At 51.3% G+C, this 26,056-nt stretch overlaps 1 protein-coding gene across 1 annotated transcript in view; it reads right to left on the reverse strand.

Moving 5' to 3' along the window:
- Positions 1-266: 266 nt before the first annotated feature.
- DACT1 (dishevelled binding antagonist of beta catenin 1) overlaps positions 267-26,056 on the reverse strand; it is a 30,609-nt gene continuing 4,819 nt past the window's right edge. Inside the window, 6 exon segments of the mRNA XM_038756697.1 lie at positions 267-1,925; positions 1,927-2,165; positions 7,061-7,216; positions 9,365-9,497; positions 15,278-15,571; positions 21,399-21,490. Coding sequence (XP_038612625.1) covers positions 276-1,925; positions 1,927-2,165; positions 7,061-7,216; positions 9,365-9,497; positions 15,278-15,571; positions 21,399-21,490 — 2,564 coding nt within the window. The 3' untranslated portion in view covers positions 267-275.

A 26,056-nucleotide genomic window follows, 5' to 3' on the forward strand; every position in this document is an offset into this window, starting at 1 on the left:
AAGCGTGGAGCCCGTGTCCCCTCCGTTGAACCCACAAGGCTGGACTTCCCCTGAGCGGGATTGGAAGCAACACATCATCGCGCATGGGGCACACCCTCTCCCGTCCGGATAAGGTTCGAGACGGTCCCGATCTCTCCCCTCAAGGGCTTTGGACAACGGGGGCCTGAGGAGATGAGACCTGACCCTCCTTCCTCTTAAATTCGGTCAGAAAAGGCAGGGCGTGGGGCAAGGGCGTACCCCCCCTCCCCTCCCGCCCGGGCCCCCCGCCGAGCCCCTCAGACGGTCGTCATCAACTTGAGAGAGCCAGACCGGAAGCGAAGGATCTTCTTCTTGAGATTGTGTGACGCCTTGATCTTGACGAAGGTCTCGGCGGGGCGGTCGGGCAGCTCGGGGAGGGTCTGGACCAACTGGGACCAGAGGAGCCCCCCGCTCTCCTCCGAGTCACTGGAGGTCGTGCTGTCGCCCCCAAACTCCGCCTCGCTCACGCTCGACTCGCTGTCCCCGAAGCAGTTGGTGGTATAGTTGCTCCGCTCGTCCTCGCTCGTGTCCACCACGGTCGAGTGGAAGAGCGACTCGCACTCGGCCGAATACTCGGAGTCGCTGGCCACGAAGGCGTAGGGGCTGGCGAGGGGAGGCGGCGGGCCGCGTCCCGGCAGGGCCACCGCCATGCCCTCCCGGCGGTTCCTCCGGGCCCTGCGCAGAGCATCTTCGAAGGAGGCCTCGGCCGGTGGCCGCCACCGTTGGTAGTCGGCCCTTTTGTGCTTGGGCTTGGCCACCAACGCGTCTCGGCTGGGACCGTGGGCCCTGGTCCCCGACCGCTGGGCGCCCAGGGATCTGCCAGGGTGGCCGGGCTCTGGCGGGACGCCCCCGGCCCTCCGGCCCCTCGCCAAAGGCTTCTTGGATCTCCGGTTTGTATCCGAGTCGTCGGGGAGACGGCCCTTCCGGGCCCCTACCCTGCTCTTTTCACGTACGGCCTGGGCACCGCTGACCGCCGAGGGAAGCGTGGGCGCCCTGACCTTCGGCGTGGAGCTTCTTGAGCCCCTCACGTGCCTGCTGCTTTGGGGTGGCCGGGTGCTCCTCTGTGGCCCTGTGGTGGACGGACCCTTCCTTGGCCGGCCCGCGCCTGGGCTCCGTGGGGGAGACGCCTGGCTCTTGGACTCCACCGTGGGCCTCTCCTCTGGTAGGCGGGCCAGAGCGGGGGCCGGAATGGGGGCCGGAGCGGGAGCCAGAGGGAGGACTGGTGCGGGAGCCGGTGACACCGGCCGAGGCGCTCCCTGGCCGCCGTCCTTCGAGGGTGCCCTCTTGGGCGGTTGGACCGCCCTGTTCTCGGGCAGGGGGGCCAGGCTGCGGCCGGGGCTCTCCTTGGGAGAGGCAGGGAAGGGTGGAGGGCTCTCCTTCGGGACATCCCCCGGCCCAGGAGTGGAGCCACGGGGGAGCTCCGGGGTGGTGTGCTTGGCGCCCTGGGGCTCGCCGGGAGTGCCGGCGGGGCAGCCTGCTGGGGCCCTCCTGTTCTCGGGCGGCTCACCGTGGGGCTCTCGGGCCCACGGCCTGGGCTGGGGGGAGGAGAAGGCAGCGGTCTCTGAGGCAGGGCGGGCACCGGGCAGGTGGCCGCCGTGGGCCAGGGGTCCCCCGCCGGCCTGCCGCACACACCCGCTCCCGTGGCGCAGGACGGCCTTGGCCGGGTCCGCGCTGACGCTGGTCCGCGGCTTGTTAGTCCGCACCGGCTGCACCTTTCTCTGGACCAGACTCAGGATGTAGCCCGCCATCTTCTGACTGGACGGGGGGCCGGGGGCCGGCCAGGAAGCGCTCGGGGAGAGGAGGAAGGCGTCGTCCGGGTGGGCGGCAGCGGCGGGCGGCTCAGCTCCGAGGCGGGGGTCCCCGGCCCCGAGGCCCGGCTGCTCCCCCTCCCTCAGGGGGCCGCCGGGGGGGGACCGGGAGGAGGAACATGGGGCTCTGCACCGCCACGGCATGGAGCGGGCTGGGGTAGCGGTAAACGTCGTTCCCGTTCTTGGACACCAAGTCACACTGGAACTTGGGGTTCACATCAGCCACGACGTCGAGGGAATCGGCCCGGGGGCTGGACGGTGAGCAGCCGCTCACCGTCCAGCCCCCAGACACCTGCTCTTCACACTGGCCTTCTCTACAGTCCAGCCACCCGACGAGATCTGCAAGAGACGAAAAGACACGAGTCGACCAAACCGACCTTCCATCTGTCAGGGCCCCAGCTCGGCCCGTCCGAGAGGAAGCCCCCATCGGCCGCGGGTCACCCCGACGCAGGTCCAGGGGTTGCCGACGGAGAAGACGTCGAGGGCACGGCTGCCTCTCGGCCCTCTGTCTTGATGGGGATGGGAACCTGGAAGCGGGGAAGTGGGAAGAAGAGTCCTAGCCTCTCTACTAACTTCGCCTTCCCTGAGCTTTGAAGAACTCTTGATGTTCTGAGTTATTTTTAGCTGCAGATTCCCAGACTCCTTTGGTGGACCAGGGAGGGGAGAAAGGAGATATGCTTTGCAGTTTTCAAAGAAGCTGGCCATTCTTCTTCCATTTTGCGGCTCTCCCACCGCTCCCCATAGCTGGGGATTGACCCCAAAGCCTCTCCACCTCTTCCCTACCACGGTTTCCTGTAGCCAAACGATCCCCCGGAGCCCCGGCGTTCCAGGCTCGTTGCCCACTGCCCAACGGGAGGGCACAGAAACCAGTCAGACAGCAAAATCTCCCCCCGAAGATGGAGCGGGTGGGCCCGAGACACTAAACAACAGTTCGCCGGGACTCTCTGGAAAGTTAATAAAAGCAATCTGTTGGGATCCGTCCCTTTGGAGGAGGCCGCTTTCTTAAATACCCGAAGCCGAAACAGAGTGTTTGATCCTTGTTTCAAAAAGCCCTGATACTCAGAGACCAAGATGCCCGGCATGTTTAATCACCGAGAAAATGGCCATCATTCTCATCTCCTTTCCCGCCGGGGGCCGAGAAGAGGAAGACTATTTGGAAGCGACCACCGATTCTACACATCAAGGTAGAGGGGGTAGGGGGCGAAGGGGCCGCAAGTCCCCATTCCGGTTCTTCAGTGGAAACAAATTTGGCGGTGAAAACCGCTCTGTAATCCTCCCTCACAACTGTCATTAAGGTCCCTCGGTTTTGGTCGATCCTCCCAAATTAGGCAGGATTAAAGTCTCCGCACACAAGCCCTTTCCATAAAGCCAGCAAGTCAAAAATCAAAACATGCCCTCCCGCCTAATTGCTCTCACACCACAGGGTCGAACCATTTGGAAACTCGACCTCGGGTTTCCTTTTCCCAAATACAACAAAGAGGCGGCCCGCTGTCCACCCCACCCCCAATCCTCGGTATCCCCCCCTGCTCCACCTCAGCAGCCCCAGGGAGGAGGGGGCCCAGAGCAGAGGGGGATGAGGATTAGTTGACTCTTTTCAAGGATCTAAGGTAAACAGGGTCAGCCTAGCATTCACTATCCTCCACCTTTCTTCCAGGGCCTACCCAAAAGGGAAGCCAAGTCTGAGGTCCTGGGTTCTAATGCCTTCTGGAATGCATCAGGTGCTTTGATTTTCCCAGAGTATCCTCACACCACCGGTCTCATTCATCCCTCACAACATCCCTAGGAGGCAGAAAGAAGCAGGGCATATCACCCCCATTTAAATGATGAAGAAACTAAGGATGAGAAAAACGGAGCGATTGGCCCAGGTCACACAGCAGGATAGGGCCAGAGTTGGGTCTAGAAGCCTTATCCCCTGGACTTTACTGCCTGTTTTTATAAGAATGATAATTGTGGCATTTGTTAGGCGCTTACTATGAGCCAAGCACTGTTCTAAACATTGGGGTAGATACAAGGTAATCAGGTTGGACACATCCATGGGTCTAGAAGCCTTATGCCCTGGATTTAACTGTCTCAGTTTTTATAAGAATGATAATTGTGGTATTTGTTAAGCGCTTACTATGTGCCAAGCACTGTTCTAAACACTGGGGTAGATACAAGGTAATCAAGTTGGACACAGTCCATGTCCCTTATGGGGCACACAATCTTGATCCCCATTTTTACAGATGAGGTAACTGAGGTACAGAGAAGTTAAGTGATTTGCCCAAGGTCAGCCAGCAGACAGGTGGCAGGGCCAGGATCACCATCATCATCATCATCATCAATCGTATTTATTGAGCGCTTACTGTGTGCAGAGCACTGTACTAAGCGCTTGGGAAGTACAAGTTGGCAACATCTAGAGACAGTCCCTACCCAACAGTGGGCTCACAGTCTAAAAGGGGGAGACAGAGAACAAAACCAAACATACTAACAAAATAAAATAAATAGAATAGATATGTACAAGTAAAATAAATAAATAAATAAATAAATAAATAGAGTAACAAATAAGTACAAACATATATACATATATACAGGTGCTGTGGGGAAGGGAAGGAGGTATGACCTTCTGACCCCCAGGCCCGTGCTCTACTCCCCCTTCTAGACTGTAAGCCCATTGTTTGGTAGGAACCGTCTCTAGATGTTGCCTACTTGTACTTCCCAAGAGCTTTGTACAGTGCTCTGCACACAGTAAGCGCTCAATAAATATGATTGAATAAATGAATGAATGAATCTCGACCCAAGCAAGGTGGAAAGCATCGCTAGTGTGGCGGTTAAGAAAATGCTTTGAGAGGGCATCTAGTCCCCCGCATCTCCCTATGACAGTGGTCCCTGTTCACCAATGGCACTGGTGAGGGGGCATCTGGGGGTGCATGGCAAATTGGCATTCCAACCCAGAGGGCATTAATCAGTGCACTAACTCTCCTACAGCTTCACCCTGAGATTTTTTCTTCACTTTAGAAAGGTAACAATCCTAACCTGGGCCGATTTTCCTCAACTGTTGGGGCCTTCTAGGCCCACCAAACACACTAGGCTAGTATTATTATTATTAATAATAATAACAATATTATTGTTATTATTAGTATAGTATATATATTGCACATTATATATAATATAATATGTATGATATGTATATTGTCTTCCCCTGTCACACAGGGGCTGTGATCTTGAAGATCCTCTCATCGTGGAAAAGGCACTTTCAGAGTAACTTTAGAGTAACCTTCGATTCACTGAGAGTGGACGGGTCGCAGGGTAGCCCCACGCATGGCATTGCTAAGTATAAATTTTTGTGTCATACTGTTGTGTCCACCTTGCACTTCACTGTTATTTAGGTGAATTTTCACAAGCCCCTGTTGTTGTTATTATATATATATATATATATATATATATATATTATTATTATTATTATTATTATTATTATTATTATTATTATTATTGGGAAGCAGCGTGGCTCAGTGGAAAGAGCACGGGCTTTGGAGTCAGAGGTCAGGGGTTCAAATCTCAGCTCTGCCAATTGTCAGCTGTGTGACTCTGGGCAAGTCACTTCACTTCTCTGGGCCTCAGTTACCTCATCTGTCAAATGGGGATGAAGACTGTGAGCCCCCCGTGGGACAACCTGATCACCTTGTAACCTCCCCAGCACTTAGAACAGTACTTTGCATATAGTAAGTGCTTAATAAATGCCATCATTAGTAGTAGTAGTAATAATAATAGTATGTACTAATTAGTAATTACTACTACTAATAATAGGGGCATTTGTTAAGTGCTTACTATGTGTAAAGCAGTATATTACGTGCTGGAGTAGATTCAAGATAATCAGGTCCCACAGAGGGCTCGCAGTCTGAGTAGGAGGGAGGGCAGGTATTGAATCCCCATTTTGAAGATGAGGAAACTAAAGTACGTAAGTAAAGTGACTTGCCCAAGGTCACACAGCAGACAAGCGGCAGAGCCAGGATTAGAATTCAGACCCTCTGACTCCCACGCCAGGGGTTTTTCCACTAAGTCACGCTGCTTCCCTCTGGCTCATAGAAACCCCAGCCTCTTGGAGATGAGGCATCAGGTTCTCAAGTGGATGAGACGCAGCTTTTCGCAACAGCTGGTTCGGGTTCAGAAAAGCACATAAACAGCTTCTGGAACCATCCCTGGACCCCACTGGTTTATTTAATAATAATAATAATAATAATTTTGGTATTTGTTAAGCGCTTATTATGTGCAAAGCACTGTTCTAAGTGCTGCGGCGGATACAAGGTGATCAAGTTGTCCCATGTGGGGCTCACAATCTTAAACCCCATTTTACAGATGAGGTAACTGAGGCAGAGAGAAGTTAAGTGACTTGCCCCAAATCACACAGCTGACAAGCGGCGGAGCCGGGATTTGAACTCATAATAATAATAATAATAATAATAATGGTAGCATTTATTAAGCGCTTACTATGTGCAAAGCACTGTTCTAAGCGCTGGGGAGGTTACAAGGTGATGAGGTTGTCCCACGGGGGGCTCACAGTTTTAACCCCCATTTTACAGATGAGGGAACTGAGGCAAAGAGAAGTGACTTGTCCAAAGTCACACAGCTGACAAGTGGCGGAGCCGGGATTCGAACCCATGACCGCTGACTCCAAAGCCCATGCCCTTTCAACTCATGACCTTTGACTCCCAAGCCCGGGCTCTTTCCACTGAGCCACGCTGCTTCTAGACCCCTTTAGCCACGAGGACTAATACGGGCTCTTCCCCTGTCACACGGGCTGTGATCTTGACGATGCTCTCATTGCGGAAAGGGCACTTTCAGAGTAACTTTAGAGTAACCTTCCATTCATTGAGAGTGGACGGGTCGCAGGGTAGCCCCGCGCATGGCATTGCTAAGTACAAATTTTTGTGTCACACTGTTGTGTCCACCTCGCAGTTCACTGTTATTTAGGTGAATTTTCACAAGCCCCTGTTGTCCCAGAGTCCTCCGCTGTACAGATCAGTAAGGCTGAGGCAGAGGCCTGGCAACGAAGCAGGGTAATAATAATAAATAATAATAATAAGGCACCACATCCAAGGGGACCACCTGTGCCAACGGGGGTGGGGGGAGTTCACGTTGTAGACTCGCTACGCGCGGGGAGAACGTTTCCGGACCCTTCCGTCATGCTCCATCCCGATCCCAGGATGGTTCGCCGCGTTTCAGTGCCGGGCCCCTGGGCCTCTGACCGTGGCTCTCACCTGCAGACTTGGGCCGCCCATCTGACAGATTCAAGGACGTCTCCAAAGGGCTGCAGAAACAGGAGCTGGAAGGGCAACTGGATAAGCACTCGCTGAAGACGGAGTTGGAGGAATTGGAGAGGGATCCGGAAGTGCCGTCACTCAGCTCGTAAAACCCTGACGCGGAGAATGCAGACACCGTTAGGGAACCGGCCGGCTTTGAACAAGGGGAAACAGTTGGCCCCTAGGACAGGGAGAGGTTCAGAGTTGGGGACAACGTGAGCTTTGTTCCTACAGCCTGCGGGAGCTGGGGGTGAGGATGGAGGCGAGAAAGTCCCCCAAATCCACCACCTCCTGATGCCCAGCCAATCTAGGAAGAGAGCTGCTCCACAAGAGACACTCAGATCTGTCCAGAGGCCATGGGCTGGAGTCCTGAGGGGGCTCAAAGGAGAGTAATTGTCTCCCCCACCGCCCCGAGAAGTCTGTTTCGGAGGCAAATGGCCGGTAACTTTGAAGTGGCCTCAGGAAGCTGAGGTGTTACCGGTTTCCAGGCCCAGGGGACCCAGGGGACGCTTCTGGATCAAAGGTCAGACTATGCTTTTCAGAAATGAGAACGGCAGCTTTTCTTTTTCCCACATGGGGAATTGCAGGAGGCTCCATCTCTGCCGTCACTCAGTCCTTCTGAGGGAACGAGTGGATTCGCCTCTTTGTCTGCTTTGGCAAAGGACTTCCTTAATAATCCACGGGCCACGTGGAAACCGAGGGGGGGGAATAATTAATCAATCAATCAATCGTATTTATTGAGCGCTTACTGTGTGCTTTTAGACTGTGAGCCCACTGTTGGGTAGGGACTGTCTCTATATGTTGCCAACTTGTACTTCCCAAGCGCTTAGTCCAGTGCTCTGCACACAGTAAGCGCTCAATAAATACGATTGATGATGATGATGATGATGATGATGCAGAGCACTGTACTAAGTGCTTGGGAAGTACAAGCTGGCAACATATAGAGACAGTCCCTACCCAACAGTGGGCTCACAGTCTAGAAATTACTGCTATTCTGGTACTTATTCAGCACTTACTAGGTGCCAAGCCCTGTGCTAAACGCTGGGGCAGCAAGATATTCCTGGCTAAGCTCTCGTTTCCTCTTTCCAGCGTTTAGAACAGTGCTTTGCACATAGCGCTTAACAAATACCAAAATTATTATTATTATTATTCTCCCATTCCCTTCTGCATCACCCTTGCCCTTGGATTTGCACTCTTTATTCACCCCACCCTCGGCCCATGACACTTGTGTACATATCTGTAACATTCAAAAGAAACACCCCCTTCCCTGACAACCAAATGCACAAATGTTTGTTTTGCATAAAACGCCCACCCGTTAGAGTAGTTGCAGATATATTCCTGCATTTGTTTTGGTGAGGAAGAAGAGATTGTAGTCTGGGTTTAGGAAGACTGTGACTTCTGAGGCTATTTTCATTCAGTACATTTTTTGCTTTCACTAAGGCCCAAGTTGTCCTCCACAGAAACTGCCAGCTCCCCCGTCTTTTTCCAATGCGTGGTTGTCTTATTCTTTTGATAAGTGGTTTTCTTTTTCATTCCCATCAAAGACCTCTGTGTGTTTTAGTTATGTCTTCAAGTAGTCTTCAAATATTACTCAATATTACAATAATAATATTGCAATAATATTAATAATAATATTACAAATAGTATTCAAATAGTCTTCAAGGTCTTCAAATATCACTCTATTTTATTTGTACGCATTTATTCTATTTATTTTATTTTGTTAATGTGTTTTGTTTTGTTCTCTGTCTTCCCCTTCTAGACTGTGAGCCCGCTGTTGGGTAGGGACCGTCTCTATACGTTGCCAACTTGGACTTCCCAAGCGCTTAGTACAGTGCTCTGCACACAGTAAGCGCTCAATAAATACGATTGAATGAATGAATGAATTCACATTAATGTCTCCCTCCCCCCGTAAGCTCCTCGTGGACGGGGAAAGCGTCTACCGACTCTGTCCTACTGGACTCTCCCAAGCGCTTGGTACAGTGCTCCGCACACGGTAAGAGCTTGATAATTACGGTTGATGGATTACGGGATACGATCCGGTCCTTGCCCCATGTGGGGCTCCCAGCTTAAGAGGGAGGGACAGCAGGGAACCTCCCCCCACTTTACAGATGGGGGAACCGAGGCCGAGGGAGGTGAAGTGAGTTGCCCAAGGTGACCCTAAGGACCAGCGGCCGACCCCGCCGACTCCTGCGGCCCGTGATTCCGGCCTCACGGGGCCACGCTGTCCCTCCGGCGCTTCCGTTTCCCACGCGAGCACTCTACCTGAACTGGGCCGACTATCCGTCTCCAGACGCTCCTCCACCGTCTTTTCTCCGTCCAGCCTGAGGTCGCTGATCTGTTTGTCCAGTTCCTGCAGCTGGCTCAGCAGGCCAGCATCTCTCCGCCTCAGACAGTTCTAGGGGGCACGATCAATCAATCAATCAATCAATCAATAGTATTTATTGAGCGCTTACTGTGTGCAGAGCACTCTAAGCGCTTGGGAAGTACAACCTGGTAACATATAGAGACAGTCCCTACCCAACAGCGGGCTCACAGTCTAAAAGGGGGAGACAGAGAACAAAACCAAACATACTAACAAAATAAAATAAATAGAATAGATAGGTACCCTACCCAACAGTGGGCTCACAGTCTAAAAGGGGGAGACAGAGAACAAAACCAAACATACTAACAAAATAAAATAAATAGAATAGATAGGTACCCTACCCAACAGTGGGCTCACAGTCTAAAAGGGGGAGACAAGAGAACAAAACCAAACATACTAACAAAATAAAATAAATAGAATAGATATGTACCCTACCCAACAGTGGGCTCACAGTCTAAAAGGGGGAGACAAGAGAACAAAACCGAACATATTAACAAAATAAAATAAATAGAATAGATATGTACCCTACCCAACAGTGGGCTCACAGTCTAAAAGGGGGAGACAAGAGAACAAAACCAAACATACTAAGAAAATAAAATAAATAGAATAGATATGTACCCTACCCAACAGTGGGCTCACAGTCTAAAAGGGGGAGACAGAGAACAAAACCAAACAGACTAACAAAATAAAATAAATAGAATAGATCTGTACAAGTACAGAAGGCCCAGCGCGCACAGTTGAGAGGCTGAGCAGATGGTCCTACCTACGAATATTAAAATCACCCCGCCTCACCATCTTGCTAATCTGACAGGGCGCATAATTTTCCGACACGGCTCGCTCCCCAACGTTGGAAATAAAAACGCCTTAATGACACATTTGTTGATATCCACTTTCTCTAATTGGGCCAACATTGGGCTCTCAGATGCTTTCGGCATAAACCTTCTTACCCCTCGGGTCGCTAATAGATGGAGGTGACGGGAGAGCAATTCCAAGAACACTAAAGGGATAAACAGCATGGTTTAGTGAAAAAAGCACAGGCTTGGGAGTCGGAGGACATGGGTTCTAATCCTGGCTCCGCCACTTGGCTTCTGTGTGACCTTGGACAAGTCACTTAACTGCTCTGTGCCTCAGTTACCTCATCTGTAAAATGGGGATCAGGGCTGTGAGCCCCACATGGGACAACCTGTTTACCTTGTATCTACCCCAGTGCTTAGAACAGTGCTTGGCACATAGTAAGCGTTTAGTGGATAGAGCAGAGGCCTGGGAGTAAGAAGGTCATGGGTTCTAATCCCGGCTCCGCCACTTGTAGGCTGTGTGTCCTTGGGCAAGTCACTCCACTCCTCTGTGCCTCAGTTCCCTCATCTGTAAAATGGGGATTAAAACTGTAAACCCCATGTGGGACCGGGACTGTGAGCCCATTGTTGGGTAGGGGCCGTCTCTATATGTTGCTGTCTTGTACTTCCCAAGTGCTTAGTACAGTGCTCTGCACACAGTAAGTGCTCAATAAATACGACTGAATGAATGAACCTGATTTGCTTGTATCCACCCCAGAGCTTAGGACAGTGCCTGGCACATAATAATAATAATAATAATAATAATAATAATAATAATAATAATAATAATAATGATGATGGCATTCATTAAGCACTTACTATGTGCAAAGCACTGTTCTAAGCGCCGGGGAGGTTACAAGGTGATCAGGTTGCCCCACGGGGGGCTCACAGTCTTAATCCCCATTTTACAGATGGGGTAACCGAGGCCCTGAGAAATTAAGTGACTTGCCCAGAGTCATACAGCTGACAACTGGCAGAGCTGGGATTTGAACCCATGACCTCTGAATCCAAAGCCCGGACTCTTTCCACTGAGCCACACAGTAAGCGCTTAACAAAACCCACAATTACTTTTATTATTAATAACAAATATTATTCTTCTTATTATTCATTCATTCATTCAATTGTATTTATTGAGCCCTTACTGTGTGCAGAGCACTGTACTAGGCGCTTGGGAAGTACAAGTTGGCAACATATAGAGATGGTCCCTACCCAACGGTGGGCTCACAGTGGAGAGGGGAGGCTGGGGGAGACTGGTCTGTCCTAGGTTTTGCGGTGCCCCTCACCACCTGGCGTGCAACCTCAGGGTCTCCGGGAGTTGTTCAGTTGGGTTTCCTTCTGCAGCCCAGCCCGCACCCTCCGCTCCTCCGCCCCTAATCTCCTCACCGTTAGGCCTCGTTCTCGCCTGTCCCGCCATCGACCCCCGGCCCACGTCATCCCCCTGGCCTGGAATGCCCTCTCTCTGCCCATCCGCCAAGCTCGCTCTCTTCCTCCCTTCAAAGGCCCTACTGAGAGCTCACCTCCTCCAGGAGGCCTTCCCAGACTGAGCCCCCTCCTTCCTCTTCCCCTCATCCTCCTCTCCATCCCCTCCGTCTTACCTCCTTCCCTTCCCCACAGCACCTGTATATATGTATATATGTTTGTACATATTTATTACTCTATTTATTTATTTATTTTACTTGTACATATCTATTCTATTTATTTTATTTTGTTAATATGTTTGGTTTTGTTCTCTGTCTCCCCCTTCTCGACTGTGAGCCCACTGTTGGGTAGGGACCGTCTCTATATGTCGCCGACTTGGACTTCCCAAGCGCTTAGTCCAGTGCTCTGCACACAGTAAGCGCTCAATAAATACGATTGGTTGATTAATTGATTGCCAACTTGGACTTCCCAAGTGCTTAGTCCAGTGCTCTGCACACGGTAAGCGCTCAATAAATGCAGAGCACTGGACTAAGCACTTGGGAAGTCCAAGTTGGCAACATATAGAGACGGTCCCTACCCAACAGTGGGCTCACAGTCTCACAGTCTAGAAGACCGCTTACTGTGTTTAGAGCACTATACTAAAGTACAAATCGGTGGAGAAGCCGCATGGCTCAGTGGAAAGAGCACGGACTTTGGAGTCAGGGGTCATGGGTTCAAATCCCGGCTCTGCCAATTGTCAGCTGTGTGACCTTGGGCAAGTCGCTTCACTTCTCTGGGCCTCAGTTACCTCACCTGTAAAATGGGGATTAAGACTGTGAGCCCCCCGCGGGACAACTCGATCACCTTGTAACCTCCCCAGCGCTTAGAACAGTGCTTCGCACATAGTAAGCGCTTAATAAACGCCATTAAAAAAAATAAATACGATTGATTGATTGATTGATTGATTGATCGGCCTTCCCGGTGGAGGGCCGCAGCAGCTGGGGAGAGTAAGGGGAGCCCACGAGGGGCTGGAAAGGCGTCAAACGCCTTGCCCACTTGGGAAGGGGGGGCGCAGGATTTGAACCCAGTTCTCCGCGCACTCACAGCGCCACCTAGTGCTCGCGGAGGAGAGGGCGCAGCGCGCATCTGGTTTAAATCAGGGGCGTCGAGGGGGACGCATGAAATCCCTCCACTGCCTGATGGCCTGGGGCCTCTCCTGGAAGAAACGTGGCTTAGACGAAAGAGCCCGGCTTTGGGAGCCAGAGGACGTGGGTTCTAATCCCGACCCTGCCCCTTGTCTGCTGTATGACTTTGGGCAAAATCACTTTCATTCATTCAGTGGTACTGATTGAGCGCTTACTGTTCATTCATTCTTTCGATCACTCGTATTTATTGAGCGCTTATTGTGTGCAGAGCACTGTACTAATCAATCAACCAATCGTATTTATTGAGCGCTTACTGTGTGCTGAGCACTGGACTAAGCGCTTGGGAAGTCCAGGTTGGCAACATATAGAGACGGTCCCTACCCAACAGTGGGCTCACGGTCTCACAGTCTAGAAGACTGCTTACTGTGTTTAGACCACTATACTAAAGTACAAATCGGCAGCATATAACACTTCACTTCTCTGGGCCTCAGTTATCTCATCTGTAAAACGGGGATTAAGACTGTGAGCCCCGGTTGATGACCTTGGATCTCCCCCAGCGCTCAGAACAGTGCTCTGCACGTAGTAAGCACTTAACACATAGCATCATTATTATTATTATTAGGCCGCGGCCCCGCTGGGCCCTAGCAGGCTGGAAGCCAATAATAATAATGGCATTTGTTAAGTGCTTACTATGTGCGAAGCATTGTTCTAAGCGCTGGGGGGGATAAAAGGTGATTAAGTTGTCCCACGTGGGGCTCACAGTCAATCCCCATTTTACAGATGAGGTCACTGAGGCTCAGAGAAGTTAAGTGACTTGCCCAAGGTCACACAGCAGACATGTGGCGGAGGCGGGATTAGAACCCACGATATCTGACTCCCGGGCTAGGGGTCAGCCCGGGTGGCCGGGGTCAGCCCTCTCCTTCCCTGGGCGGGTATTTTCGGGGGGCACCCAGGGCCGTCCGTCCCCGGAACAAAAGTCTAGCCCATTTCCCGGGTCTCCCCCTCCACTGCGTCACCTCCTAAATCTCTGGGGCATTGGAGGGATCTTAGAGGGATGACCACCGACCCCTGCCCACGTCCTACCTCTGGGCCAGGAGCCCCCTCCCTCCTCAAATCCGCCAGACATTGACTCTCAATCAATCAATCAATCGTATTTATTGAGCGCTTACTGTGTGCAGAGCACTGTACTAAGCGCTTGGGAAGTACAAGTTGGCAACAAGACCCCACTTCAAGGTCTTACTGAAGGCCCCTCTCCTCCATGAGGCCTTCCCAGCCTAAGCCCCACTTTTCCTCACCTCCCACTCCCTCCTGAATCTCTTCCCCCCTCTCCCCTTAGGTGTTTAGCTGTCATTTCATTTATTTAAGTTGATATCTGTCTCCCCTCTAGACTGTGAGCTCGTTGTGGGCAGGGAGTGTCCCTCTTTACTGCTGTATTGTCCTCTCCCAAGCGCTTAGTCCAGTGCTTGCACACAGTAAGCCCCCCTTTTCCTCCGCACCCCCTCCACTCCGAGCCACCTCAACTCGCTCCCTTTGCTCTTCCCCCCCCGTCCCTGCCCCACAGCATTAATGTACGTATAGCAGCAGCGTGGCTTGGTGGAAAGAGCCCGGGCTTGGGAGTCAGAGGTCGTGGGTTCTAATCCCGGCTCCACCACTTAGCTGTGTGACCCTGAGCAAGCCACTTCACTTCTCTGGGCCTCAGTTACCTCATCTGTAAAATGGGGATTAAGACTCTAAGAGCCCCATGTGGGGCAACCTAATTGCCTTGTATCTACCCCAGCACTTAGAACAGTGCTTGGCACATAGTAAGCGCTTAACACATACCAACATTATTATTATTATTATCTATAATTCTATTCATTTGCATTGATGACAGTTTACTTGTTTTGATGTCTTCCTCCCCCCCCCCCCCCCACAACCCCTCCAGACTGTAAGCCCATTGTGGGCCGGGACTGTCTCTCTTTACTACTGAATGGTCCTTTCCAAGCGCTTAGGCCAGTGCTCTGCACACCGTAAGCGGTCAATAAATACGATGGAATGAATGAGTGAATGGATGGATGGATGGATGGATGGAAAGACTGTGAGCCCGTTGTGGGGCAGGGACCGTCACCGTCTCTATATGTTGCCAACTTGTACTTCCCAAGCGCTTAGTACAGTGCTCTGCACACAGTAAGCGCTCAATAAATACGACTAAATGAATGGATGGATGGATGGATGGATGGATGGATAGCTGGACGAAAGTAAGCGGTCCACAGACACGATTGAAGGAGTGAATGGGGGGTGGTGCCCGATGATGCCCGATGCCCAAGGGTGGGGCTGGGCAGGAGGGGGGTCTCCAAGGTGCCCCCGGGTGCAGGTCAGCCCGCACCCCGCCCCTCCCGCCCCAGGGCACCGTCGGAGGGGCCCCGGCGGGGGCGGGGGCGGGGGCGGGGGTACCCACCAGCTGTCTCCTCAGCAGCAGGATGTTGTCCTCCAGGAACTTCTCCTCCAGCCGGGTGCGGTGGGCGGGCTGGGCCGGCGGGTCCTGGGCCCCGTGCCCGTGCCCGTGCCCGTGCCCGTGCCCGTGCCGGGGCCCGTCCGGGCCGGGCAGAGCGCTCCGCAGAGCGGTCCGCACCAGCAGCTCCTGGCGCTGCCGCAGGTAGTCGAGCTCGGCCAGGCCGGCCAGCGTGGCCTCCAGCCGCTCCCGGGGCCTCCGGCGCTCCGGCCCCCAGGCCTGCTGCTCCTGCTGCTCCTGCTGCTCCTGCTGCTCGCCGCCCCCCGCCGCCGGCCTCGCCTTCATGGCCCCCGCCCCGAGGCTACCGCATCCGCCCGGCGGTGGCCCGGCGGTGGCCCTCCGCTCCTGGTTCTGCTCCCGCTGGTCCCGGTGGTCCTCTGGTCCCGGCCGGCCGCCCCCCTCCCCTCCTTTCCCACCCCCCAGCCCCCGGCCCGGCCTCGCCGCTGATAAGGTCCCGCTCAGCGCAACGTCACACTCCCTCGTCCAGCCCTCGGTCCCACCTTTTCTCCTCCTCCTCCTCCTCCTCCTCCTCCTCCTCTTCCTCCTCGGGTTCTGCAGCCCCCTCCCCCCTTTCCCTCCCCCCTTTCCCTCCCCCCCTTTCCCTCCCTCCTTCGCCTCCCGGAGTCCTCCCACCCGCTCCTCTTCCCCTTTCTCGCTTTTCCTCTCCTTCTCTTCGCCCTAGCCCTCTCCCCCCTTTCTCCCTTTCCCTCTCCTCCTTTCTCCCTTTCCTCCTGTCCCTCTGTCCCTTCTCCTCCTCTCTCCCCTCTTCCTCTCCTCCCCCTTTCCCCTTTCCCTCTCCTCCTTTCTCTGTCCCTCCTCCTTTCTCCCGTTCCTCCTCTCTGTCCCTTCTCCTCCTCTCTCCCCTCTTCCTCTCCTCCCCCTTTCCCCCTCCTCCTTTCTCTGTCCCTCCTCCTTTCTCCCTTTCCCTTTCCTCCTGTCTCTCTGTCCCTTCACCTCCTTTCTCCTCTCTTCCTCTCCTCCCCCTTCCCCTCTTTCTCCCTTTCCCTCTCCCCCTTCCTCCTTTCTCCCTTTCCCTCTCCTCCTTTCTCTATGTCCCTCCTTTCTCCCTCTCCTTCCCCCCTCCCTTTCCCTCTCCTCCTCTCTCCCCTCTTCCACCCTCCCCCTTCCTCTATCCTTTCTCCCTTCTCCTCTCCCCTTCCTCCTTTCTCCCTTTCCTTCTCACACTCTCCTTCTTTCGCCCTTCCCCTTTCCTCCCTTCTCCCGTTCCCTTTCCTCCTTTCTGTCCCGCCTTTATCCCTTTCCTCCCCTTTCCCTCTCCTCCCCCTTTTCCCTCTCTCCCTTCTCCCTTTCCTTTCTCCTTTCTCTTTTTCTCCCTTTCCTTTCCCCCTCCCTTTCCCTCTCCTCCTCTCCTCCCCCCCTTATCCCCTCTCCCTTTCTCCCGTTCCCTCTTCTGCTCTCCCGCTGCGCCTGTCACTTCCTCTGTTCCTCCCCAAACGCCTTTAGTTTTTTTCCTGACAGCCCCGGCTCCTTGCAATCTCAGAGGCAGCTAGGCTTGGAGCCCCCAAGGTACCAGGAGGCCGGGGACGAGACGAAGCCTGATCCCTTCCGAAACTTGGACGATTTTTGGCCTCTGCGGATTAACCCTCCTTCCTCATCTGGCCCAGCCCCTTACATGCTTTCAACAATCCGGAGAGCGCCTCGCTCCTCACTGTGTTTTTGTGTCCCCTTTAAGAAATTGATTGGAAAGCAGCGTGACCTAGTGGAAAGAACAAGGGGTGAGGAGTCGGAGACCTGGGTTCCAGTCCCAATTCTGGACCCAGATCTGCTGGATGACCCTGGGCAAATCCTGCAACCCCTCTGGGCCTCGGTTTCCTCAGCCGTAAAATGGGGATAAGCCATTTCTTCTTCCTCGAGGTGTGATACCTGCTCTGTTCTTGGACCGTGAGCCCCATGTAGGACAGGGACTGTCCGATCTGATTATCTGGATCTACCCCAGGGTATGGCACAAAGTAAATGCTTAATAAATACTATCATTATTATTTCTATTACTAATTATTAAGAGGGAGGAGAATTCGTCCTGGCAGCTGAGGTAAAGATGGAGTGAGAGCTACAAAAGAGCTCAGAAAACATTTTCAGAGAAGGTGTAACCCTCTTTCTAAGAATAATAATAATAATTTTGGTATTTGTTAAGTGCTTACTATGTGTCAAGCACTGTTCCAAATGCTGGGGTAGATGCAAGGTAATCAGGTTGGACACGGCCCATGTCCCTCATGGGGCTCACAGTCTTGATCCCCATTTTATAGATGAGGTCACTGAGGCCCAGAGAAGTGAAGTGACCTGCCCAAAGTCCCGCAGCAGACGTGGCAGAGATGGGATTAGAACCTACAACCTCTCACTCCCAGGCCTGTGCTCTTTCCACTAGGCCATCTGTTTCACCTCTCTAGAAAATTATAGAGAACTAGGAGGATCCAACTTGCTGAAATCTACTTTCGTATACGTTTTATTTTCATGGTATTTGTTAAGCCCTTATTATGTGCCTGGCACTGTACTAAACACTGGAGCGCATACAAAGTAATCAGGTTGGACACAGTCCCTGTCCCACATGGGGCTCACAGTCTCAAACCCCATTTTACAGATGAGGTAAAAGTCCATAACTTGGATTACAGCCTAGGGGGGGAGTTTACAGTCCATAGTCTAGCTCCTCGAGGGCAGGGAATATGTCTACTAACCCTGCCATACTCTCCAAGAGTTTTGTGCGGTGCTCTGCCTCCTGTAGGTACTCAGTACATAGCTTCGATTGATCTATTGATTCTTGGGCAGGGCTTCCCCGGGACCCTTGCTCTCCTCCAAGCCATTAGGTGAAGGCTTGGAGGTGGGAGGGCAAAACATCCTGGGAAACGCTAGTGGAAACCCTAGGCAGAAATGGAAAAGTCAGCAAACAATCAGTTGTATTTCTTGAGCACCTACTGTGTGCTGAACAGTGCTGTACTAAGCACCTGGGAGAGGACAACATAGAGTTAGTAGATACGTTCCCTGCCCACTAGCTTTCAGTCTAGAAGTCCACACGGTGCTATGTATCAAGTGCTGTTCTAAGCGCTATTCTAGCGGTTAAACTAGACCCTCTGCTTCTTGGGGTTTTGAGCAGGTTAGACCCATTGTTTTATTTTTTGTCTCCTTTGGACCCCACCATGTTTAAAGACAGGGGTAACAGACGATGGGGAAATCAGAAATCATATGAATTGGAACACAGCACAATTGTAATTTGAAACGTGAGATGGTAAGTCCCCCATGGGGCTATAACTGTTTCAAAGACAGTACATTCTTAAGTACATACAGTACCTTAATTGTACATTCTTAAGCCTTCGGTGCAGTGTTTTAACCTACAGCAGGTGCCCAGTATAGCCATCTGCACACAGTAAGCAGAGAAGCAATGTGGCCTAGTGTAGAGACCATGAGCCTGGGAATCAGAGGACCTGGGTCCTGTCTCTGCCGCTTTTCGGCTGTGTGACCTTGGACAAGTCACTTCACTTCTCTGTGCTTCAGTTACCTCCTTTGTAAAATGTGGATTAAGACTGTGAGCCCCAGGTGGGACAAGGATTGTGTCCAGTCTGATTAGCTTGTAACTACCCCAACCTTTGGTTCAGTGTCTGGCACTTAGTAAGTGCTTAAAAAATACCATTTTAAGACAAAAAAATGAGAAGCAGCATGGTCTAGTGGAAAGAACATGGATTTGGGAGTCAGAGGACCTGGGTTCTAATTTTAGCTCTGCTGCTTGCCTGCTGAGTGTCCTTGGACATGTCATTTCAATTATCTCCTCATTTCACTTCTATGTGTTCTCTGACTGCCAGCAAAAATGCCACTTTTATGGGATAGCTCTTAAGTCCCAAGTTCCTACACTATGGGTCCCAAAGTCTCTTAACCTGCATGTTTAAATTCAAAGTTCTACCAATGGGTCCGTCATTAAAAAAAACCAATAAAATACTCAACCATTAGGAAGAGTTAATTCCTTACAAAGTACAAGTTACCGATGAATACTATAATGCTGTCCAATGCTGTCCATTCACATCTCAGTTTAAGAAGAACAAGCACAGGTTTGGAAGGTAAACTTCAAAACAATGCAAAATTCTGTTCCAAAGGGAGGTTTTAAAGGCTATTTGGATGCCACCCTCCCTCAATTCAGCCCCTTGTGTTCTTCCTAATGTAAACTCCTTGAGGCAGAGATCACTGAACCTAATTATTCAATTTTCGCAAGCAGTTCATATGGTATTAAGCCCTGGGGAAGATATAGATTAATCAAGTAGGACTTAGCCCATGTCCCACATAGGGCTCCAAGTCGCTAATCCCCATGTTACAGATGAGGGAACTGAGGCACAGAGAAGTGAAGTGACTTGCTCAAGGTCACACAGCAGACTGTAAGCTCGTTATTGGCAGGGAATTCATTCATTTATTCAATCAATCACATTTATTGAGCGCCTACTATGTGTTATGTTGTTTAGTGCAGTGCTCTGCACACAGAAAGCGCTCAATAAACTTGATTGACATACCGACAGCAGATAAGTGGCAGAACTGGGATTAGAACCCAGGACGTTCTGACTCCCGGGCTGGTGCTCCATCCACTAGGCCATGTTGCTTTACTGAGCATCCTTTGGTGTGAATAATAATAATGATGGCATTATTAAGCCTACTATGTGCAAAGCACTGTTCTAAGCGCTGGGGAGGTTACAAGGCGATCAGGTTGTCCCACGGGGGGGCTCACAGTCTTACTCCCCGTTTTACAGATGAGGTAACTGAGGCCTGGAGAAGTGAAGTGACTTGCCCAAAGTCACATATAGCTGACAATTGGCGGAGCCGGGGTTTGAACCCGTGACCTCTGACTCCAAAGCCCGTGCTCTTTCTACTGAGCCACGCTGCTTCTCTGCGTGTGAATGCACTGTACTATGCAATTGGGACGTATAAAACAGAGAAGTGGCACTGTCACCTGCCCACAAGGAGCTTACACTCTATGCAGCCACACACAGAAAGCAACAGAAAGGTGTCACCCATTCCTTTCCCCTCTGCCCCCCATTTCCTGCTCAGCAGGCTAGGAAAGACAAGGGACATAGGGGGTACTCCATCACCTCCCTGCTGCTCATCACCCCACTCCAATTTCCCCACAGGCCTAGTCTCCAAAGCTCTTTGTTTCCCCAAACATGCACTTGGGGGGAAATTTGCCAGCAGATGGACCCTGAGAGTGGTACCAAATTGCTGAGATAAGCGTGCAAATGGTTTTAACACTCAGTGGGGGCTGAATTTCTTTCCTGGGAAGGTGGCACCGATGGCTGGCTGTCTGGCTGGCAGGCGGGCGAACCCTTCTCCCTCTGTGCCATCCAGCCTGCTGACGTCCAACCTCCCTGCGCAAATGCCTCATCCTGGGGAGCACCAAGCCCAAACGCCACACAAGACCGCAGCAACCAAACAAAACGAAGCCTTGTGGCATTTAGGGCCCAACCCGCCTGCCCGAGGGATGCCTGCCCTCCGGCAAGAGCTGCTCCCTGTCAGAGGGGGTGAGGAGAAGGAAGCTTTTTGAGCCTGGGCAAAGACCACTCTATTGGCATCTGGGATCAAAGCTCCAGGGAGACTTCAAAGCCCATTTGAATCTAATGCCAGAAGAGCTACAGTGAATTCAACTTTTTATATATACATGAACTAATTACAGACTGGGGTCAGCAGTTAGGCCCATACCGAGGGGCGTATTGTCGGGGAAGAAAGGGGACACTGAAAAAAACAACTCAGAAAAACAGAAAGGAAAGTAGGCAGCAAAACAGGGTAGTTTTGTGGCCCGGATCAACTTGTTAAAGTCCTTTGAGGGCATAAGGGAATAGCTCCTTCTCTAGAATGTAAGCCCCTCCCTCTAGACTGTAAATTTCACTCCTCTAAACTGTAAGCTCCCCCCTCGAGACCGTAACCTTCACCCTCTAATCTGTAAGATCATTATGGGCAGGGAACGGGTCTGCTCATTCTGTTGTGTTGTACTCACCCAAGCACTAAGTACAGTGCTCTGCACATTGTAAGCACTCAATAGATTGACTGATTGAAAGGAAAAGCTCTCGGGACTATCGTACAATACGGTTCTTGTTTGGGAGGCCGAGAGCAGGATGCAGCCCTCTCTGGCTTTGCGGGTGTACCAGATCCAGCTCTCTTCCCGGGAGGATGAGCCATCTGGGTGACCGAACAGATGGGGACCTCGATATTCCGTCTATGGAGATAGATGCTGTTGGGTTTCTGTTTCGGGAGCCCAGATTACTTTCACCAATTCAAAATATCCCAGGATTAATCAATAGCACTTTGGGAATGCCAGCAGTGGGCAGAGTGTTCTACTTTAACGCTTGGGAGGGTACCAAAGAAATACCACAACCGATCCCTGTCCTCAAGGGCCTTACAGTCCAGGAGAATCCTGTACTGAATAATCCAGAGTAAAATACGCTGTCATCTCCCACCGTCTGCTGGTTCCTCCTCTGAAAACTGAGCAGCTCCTAGCTCTGGTTTCTGGGTCTCTATGCAGAGCCTATAGATACGGCAGAGCCTATAGATATGGGGGGAAGGCAGAACCAGACATTCCGAAAGTACGCGTCTGCCCATTGAAATGGAGTTTTAGAAGGGGCTGTGCAGGCTTTTACGAGACGTAAAACCTCCTTTTTGCCCTGACTCCAATCTGACAGGGGAGAGCGCATGGATTGGATTCCGGGTTCATTTCCCTTTTTTTACCCTCTCCTGATCTCACTGGCTGGTCCGAAGCGGTGGCAAGCTTCCCCAAGTTTCGCGGTGGCATTTCCTTTTGGGTTAGAATTGGAAATTTGCTTTTAGAGCAGGGAAGTGGGAGTCAGGAGATCGGAAGAACCATTAGAACGGAGGGAGTCTGGGTTTGGGGCCGCTTCTCGGTTATCCAGCGACTCCAGTGAGAAGCAGCAGGGTGTAGTGGATAGACAGTGGCTTGGGAGTCCGAAGGTCTTGGTTTCTAATCCCGACTGCTCTGTGGCCTTGGGCAAGTCGCTTCTCTGGGCCTTAGTTTCCTGATCTGGAAAATGGGGATTTAAGACTGTGAGCCCCCTGTGGGACAGGGACTGTGTCCAATCCGATTTACTTGTTACCACCCCAGAACTTAGTACAGTGCCTGGCACATAGTAAGCGCTTAACAAATACCACAATGTTATTATTATTACTGCGGAGCCCAGCTTTCCCCTCTCCCCCGCTCCCCGCCCAGTTGTACTAATGGGGAGGCCCAAATGGGAGGCCCATGGAGACCGAAGCACAGATGCCCCTGAGCTGGCCACACCCCATCAGCCTGGCTCCCCAATCCTCAATTATCTCGTCCCAATTCATTCATTCAATCGTATTTACTGAGAACTTACTGTGTGCAGAGCACTGTACTAAGCACTTGGAAAGTACAATTTGGCAACATATAGAGACGGTCCCTACCCAACAGTGGGCTCACAGTCTAGTCCCAATCCGTTAGCATGAACGAGGATCCGTGCAGCCCGCCCTCTCTCCAGCCTCCGTCCCGAATCATCTCTTCAGCAGTCACAACAAGGGTGTGAATGCGGAGGAGCAGCGCGGTCTAGTGGCAAGAACACGGGCTTAGAGGATGTGGGTTCTAATCCCGGTTCTCCAGTGGCTACCAATCAATCTGCGCATCAGGCAGAAACTCCTCACCCTGGGCTTCAAGGCTCTCCATCACCTCGCCCCCTCCTACCTCACCTCCCTTCTCTCCTTCTACTGCCCAGCCCGCACCCTCCGCTCCTCTGCCGCTAATCTCCTCACTGTACCTCGTTCTCGCCTGTCCCGCCATCGACCCCCGGCCCACGTCATCCCCCGGGCCTGGAATGCCCTCCCTCTGCCCCTCCGCCAAGCTAGCTCTCTTCCTCCCTTCAAGGCCCTGCTGAGAGCTCACCTCCTCCAGGAGGCCTTCCCAGACTGAGCCCCTTCCTTCCTCTCCCCCTCGTCCCCCTCTCCATCCCCCCATCTTACCTCCTTCCCTTCCCCACAGCACCTGTATATATGTATATATGGTTGTACATATTTATTACTCTATTTATTTATTTATTTATTTATTTTACTTGTACATTTCTATCCTATTTATTTAATTTTGTTGGTATGTTTGGTTCTGTTCTCTGTCTCCCCCTTTTAGACTGTGAGCCCACTGTTGGGTAGGGACTGTCTCTATGTGTTGCCAATTTGTACTTCCCAAGCACTTAGTACAGTGCTCTGCACATAGTAAGCGCTCAATAAATACGATTGATTGATTGATTGATTGATTAGAAAGGTTGAGGATTATGGCAGAGGACAGGGCGTTCTGGAGAAAGTCTATCCGTGGAGCCGCTATGAATCGGAAATGACTCGAAGGCACTTAATAATAATAAAAGAGTTCCAGGGAAGAGAAACGGCATGAGCAAGGAAGGGCTCAAAGGTGGGAGAGACTAGAAGAAATGATGCACATTCATTCATTCAATTGTATTTATTGAGCACTAACTGTGTGCAGAGCACTGTACTAAGCGGTTGGGAAGTACAAGTTGGCAACATATAGAGACGGTCCCTACCCAACAACGCGCTCACAGTCTAGAAGGGGGAGATGAGTAGGTTTGCTGCACAATGAGTAGGTTTGCTGGAGAGGAATGTATATATTTGTACAGATTTATTACTCTATTTTACTTGTACATATTTACCATTCTATTTATTTTGTTAATGATGTGCATCTAGCTTTAATTCTATTTGTTCTGACGATTTTGACGCCCGTCTACATGTTTTGTTTTGTTGTCTCTCTCCCCCTTCTAGACTGTGAGCCCGTTGTTGGGTAGGGACCATCTCTGTAGGTTGCCGACTTGGACTTCCCAAGCGCTTAGTATAGTACTCTGCACACAGTAAGCCCTCAATAAATACGATTGAATGAATGAATGAATGAATGAATACTGGGACGTGGAGCACTTTAAGTAGCACTTGGGAGAGTACAGTTCAGTAGAGTGGAAGTAGTGAGGCCCAGGGGAAAGAACACAGGCTTGGGAGTAAGAAGACCTGGGCCCTAATACTAACTCTGCCATTTTCCTGCTGCGTGACCCTGGACAAGTCACTTGACTTCTCTGTGCCTCAGTTCCCTCATCTGCCAAATGGGGAGTCAATACCTGCACTTCCTCCTCCTCCGAACGTGAACCCCATGTGGGACCTGGTTGTCTTGTGTCTACCCAGTGCTGAGTACAGTGTTTGGCACATAGGAAGCACTTAACAAATACCACAATTATTATTATTATTGGAGAATTAATGGAATGCCATAGAGCCAATGATCAGGAGAGGATTCGGAAGAGAAGATGAATAGATCTGGTTTTAGATATTGAGTTTACCACACCAGTGAGACATCTCTGTAGAGATGTCCTGTCCATATAGGATAATACAGAGCTGATGAGAAGCAGCGTGGCTCAGTGGACAGAGCCCGGGCTTTGGAGTCAGAGGCCATGGGTTCAAACCCCGGCTCCGCCAATTGTCAGCTGTGTGACTTTGGGCAAGTCACTTAACTTCTCTGTGCCTCAGTTGCCTCATCTGTAAAATGGGGATTAAGACTGTTAGCCCCCCATGGGACAACCTGATCACCTTGTAACCTCCCCAATGCTTAGAACAGTGCTTTGCACATAGTAAGCACTTAATAAATGCCATTATTATTATTATTATCATAAGAGGGTGAGGGGTTAGTTGGGAGTCATCTCAAGCCTGGAGATAGATCTGAGTCAGCAACACGGAGATCTTAGCTCCTCAAAGGGGAAGAGCAGTTATGTAAATATCCTATAATCTAATATTTTGTCTATCTATAATGTATTTTGATGTCTGTCTCCTTGCGGGCAGGCATCAGGTCTACCGATCATAGGTCTACCGATCATACTACACTGTGTTTTTTCAAGTGCTTAGTACAGTGCTGCGCACACAGTAAGCGCTCAATAATCAATCAATCCAATCGGGGCTTACTGTGTGCAGAGCACTGTACTAAGTGCTTGGGAGGGTACAATATAACAGAGTTGGTCAACATCTTCCCTGACCACAAGGAACTTACAATCGAGAGGGGGAGATAGATATTAATGTAAATAAATACATTTCATCGATGTACCTAAGGACTGTGGGGCTGAGAGTGGGGGGAATAAAGGGGGCAAATCCAAGGGCAAATAAATAATTGCTCAGTCAATACCACTGATTGATTGTTTGAAGAGAAGGGGGCTCAGAACAGTGCCTGAGGGACACCCACAGTTGGGGGTCGGGGGGGAGAGACAGAAGAGGAGCCAGGGAAGGAGACTGCTCAGGAGAGAGGTGAAAAGAAATCTGAGAAAAGAGTGAGAAGGAGAGAGGTGAGAAGAAATCTAAGAGAAGCATCACAGGCAGGCAGACTCCCGTCTGACAGTCCCCCTGCCTGTTTAATTAGTTAATGTTCCTAGGGACCTGGGGGGTCCCTGATGAAAAGCACCCCAATAGCATTCTCATCCTCAGAGATAGATTAGGTTTCTGAAGCTTTTCCCCAGGGGGGCTAACTCCTTCTTATCTTGGGGCACCGTGTAGAAGCAATGCAAAGAAAGGGAAGCACTGCACTTCAAACAGAATGGAGCTGGGTTGTGGGGGAGAGGAGCTGTGTGGCTCTGTGTGTGTGTGTGTGTGTGTGTGTGTGTGTGTGTGTGGAGGGGAGGTGTGAGGGAGGAGAAATAAGAGCCTCACATTCAAAGTAAAGTCAGCTGGAAAAGGCTTGTAAATGACAGATTA

This window comes from Tachyglossus aculeatus, chromosome 14 (assembly GCF_015852505.1).
Source record: "Tachyglossus aculeatus isolate mTacAcu1 chromosome 14, mTacAcu1.pri, whole genome shotgun sequence".
Lineage (NCBI taxonomy): Eukaryota > Metazoa > Chordata > Mammalia > Monotremata > Tachyglossidae > Tachyglossus > Tachyglossus aculeatus.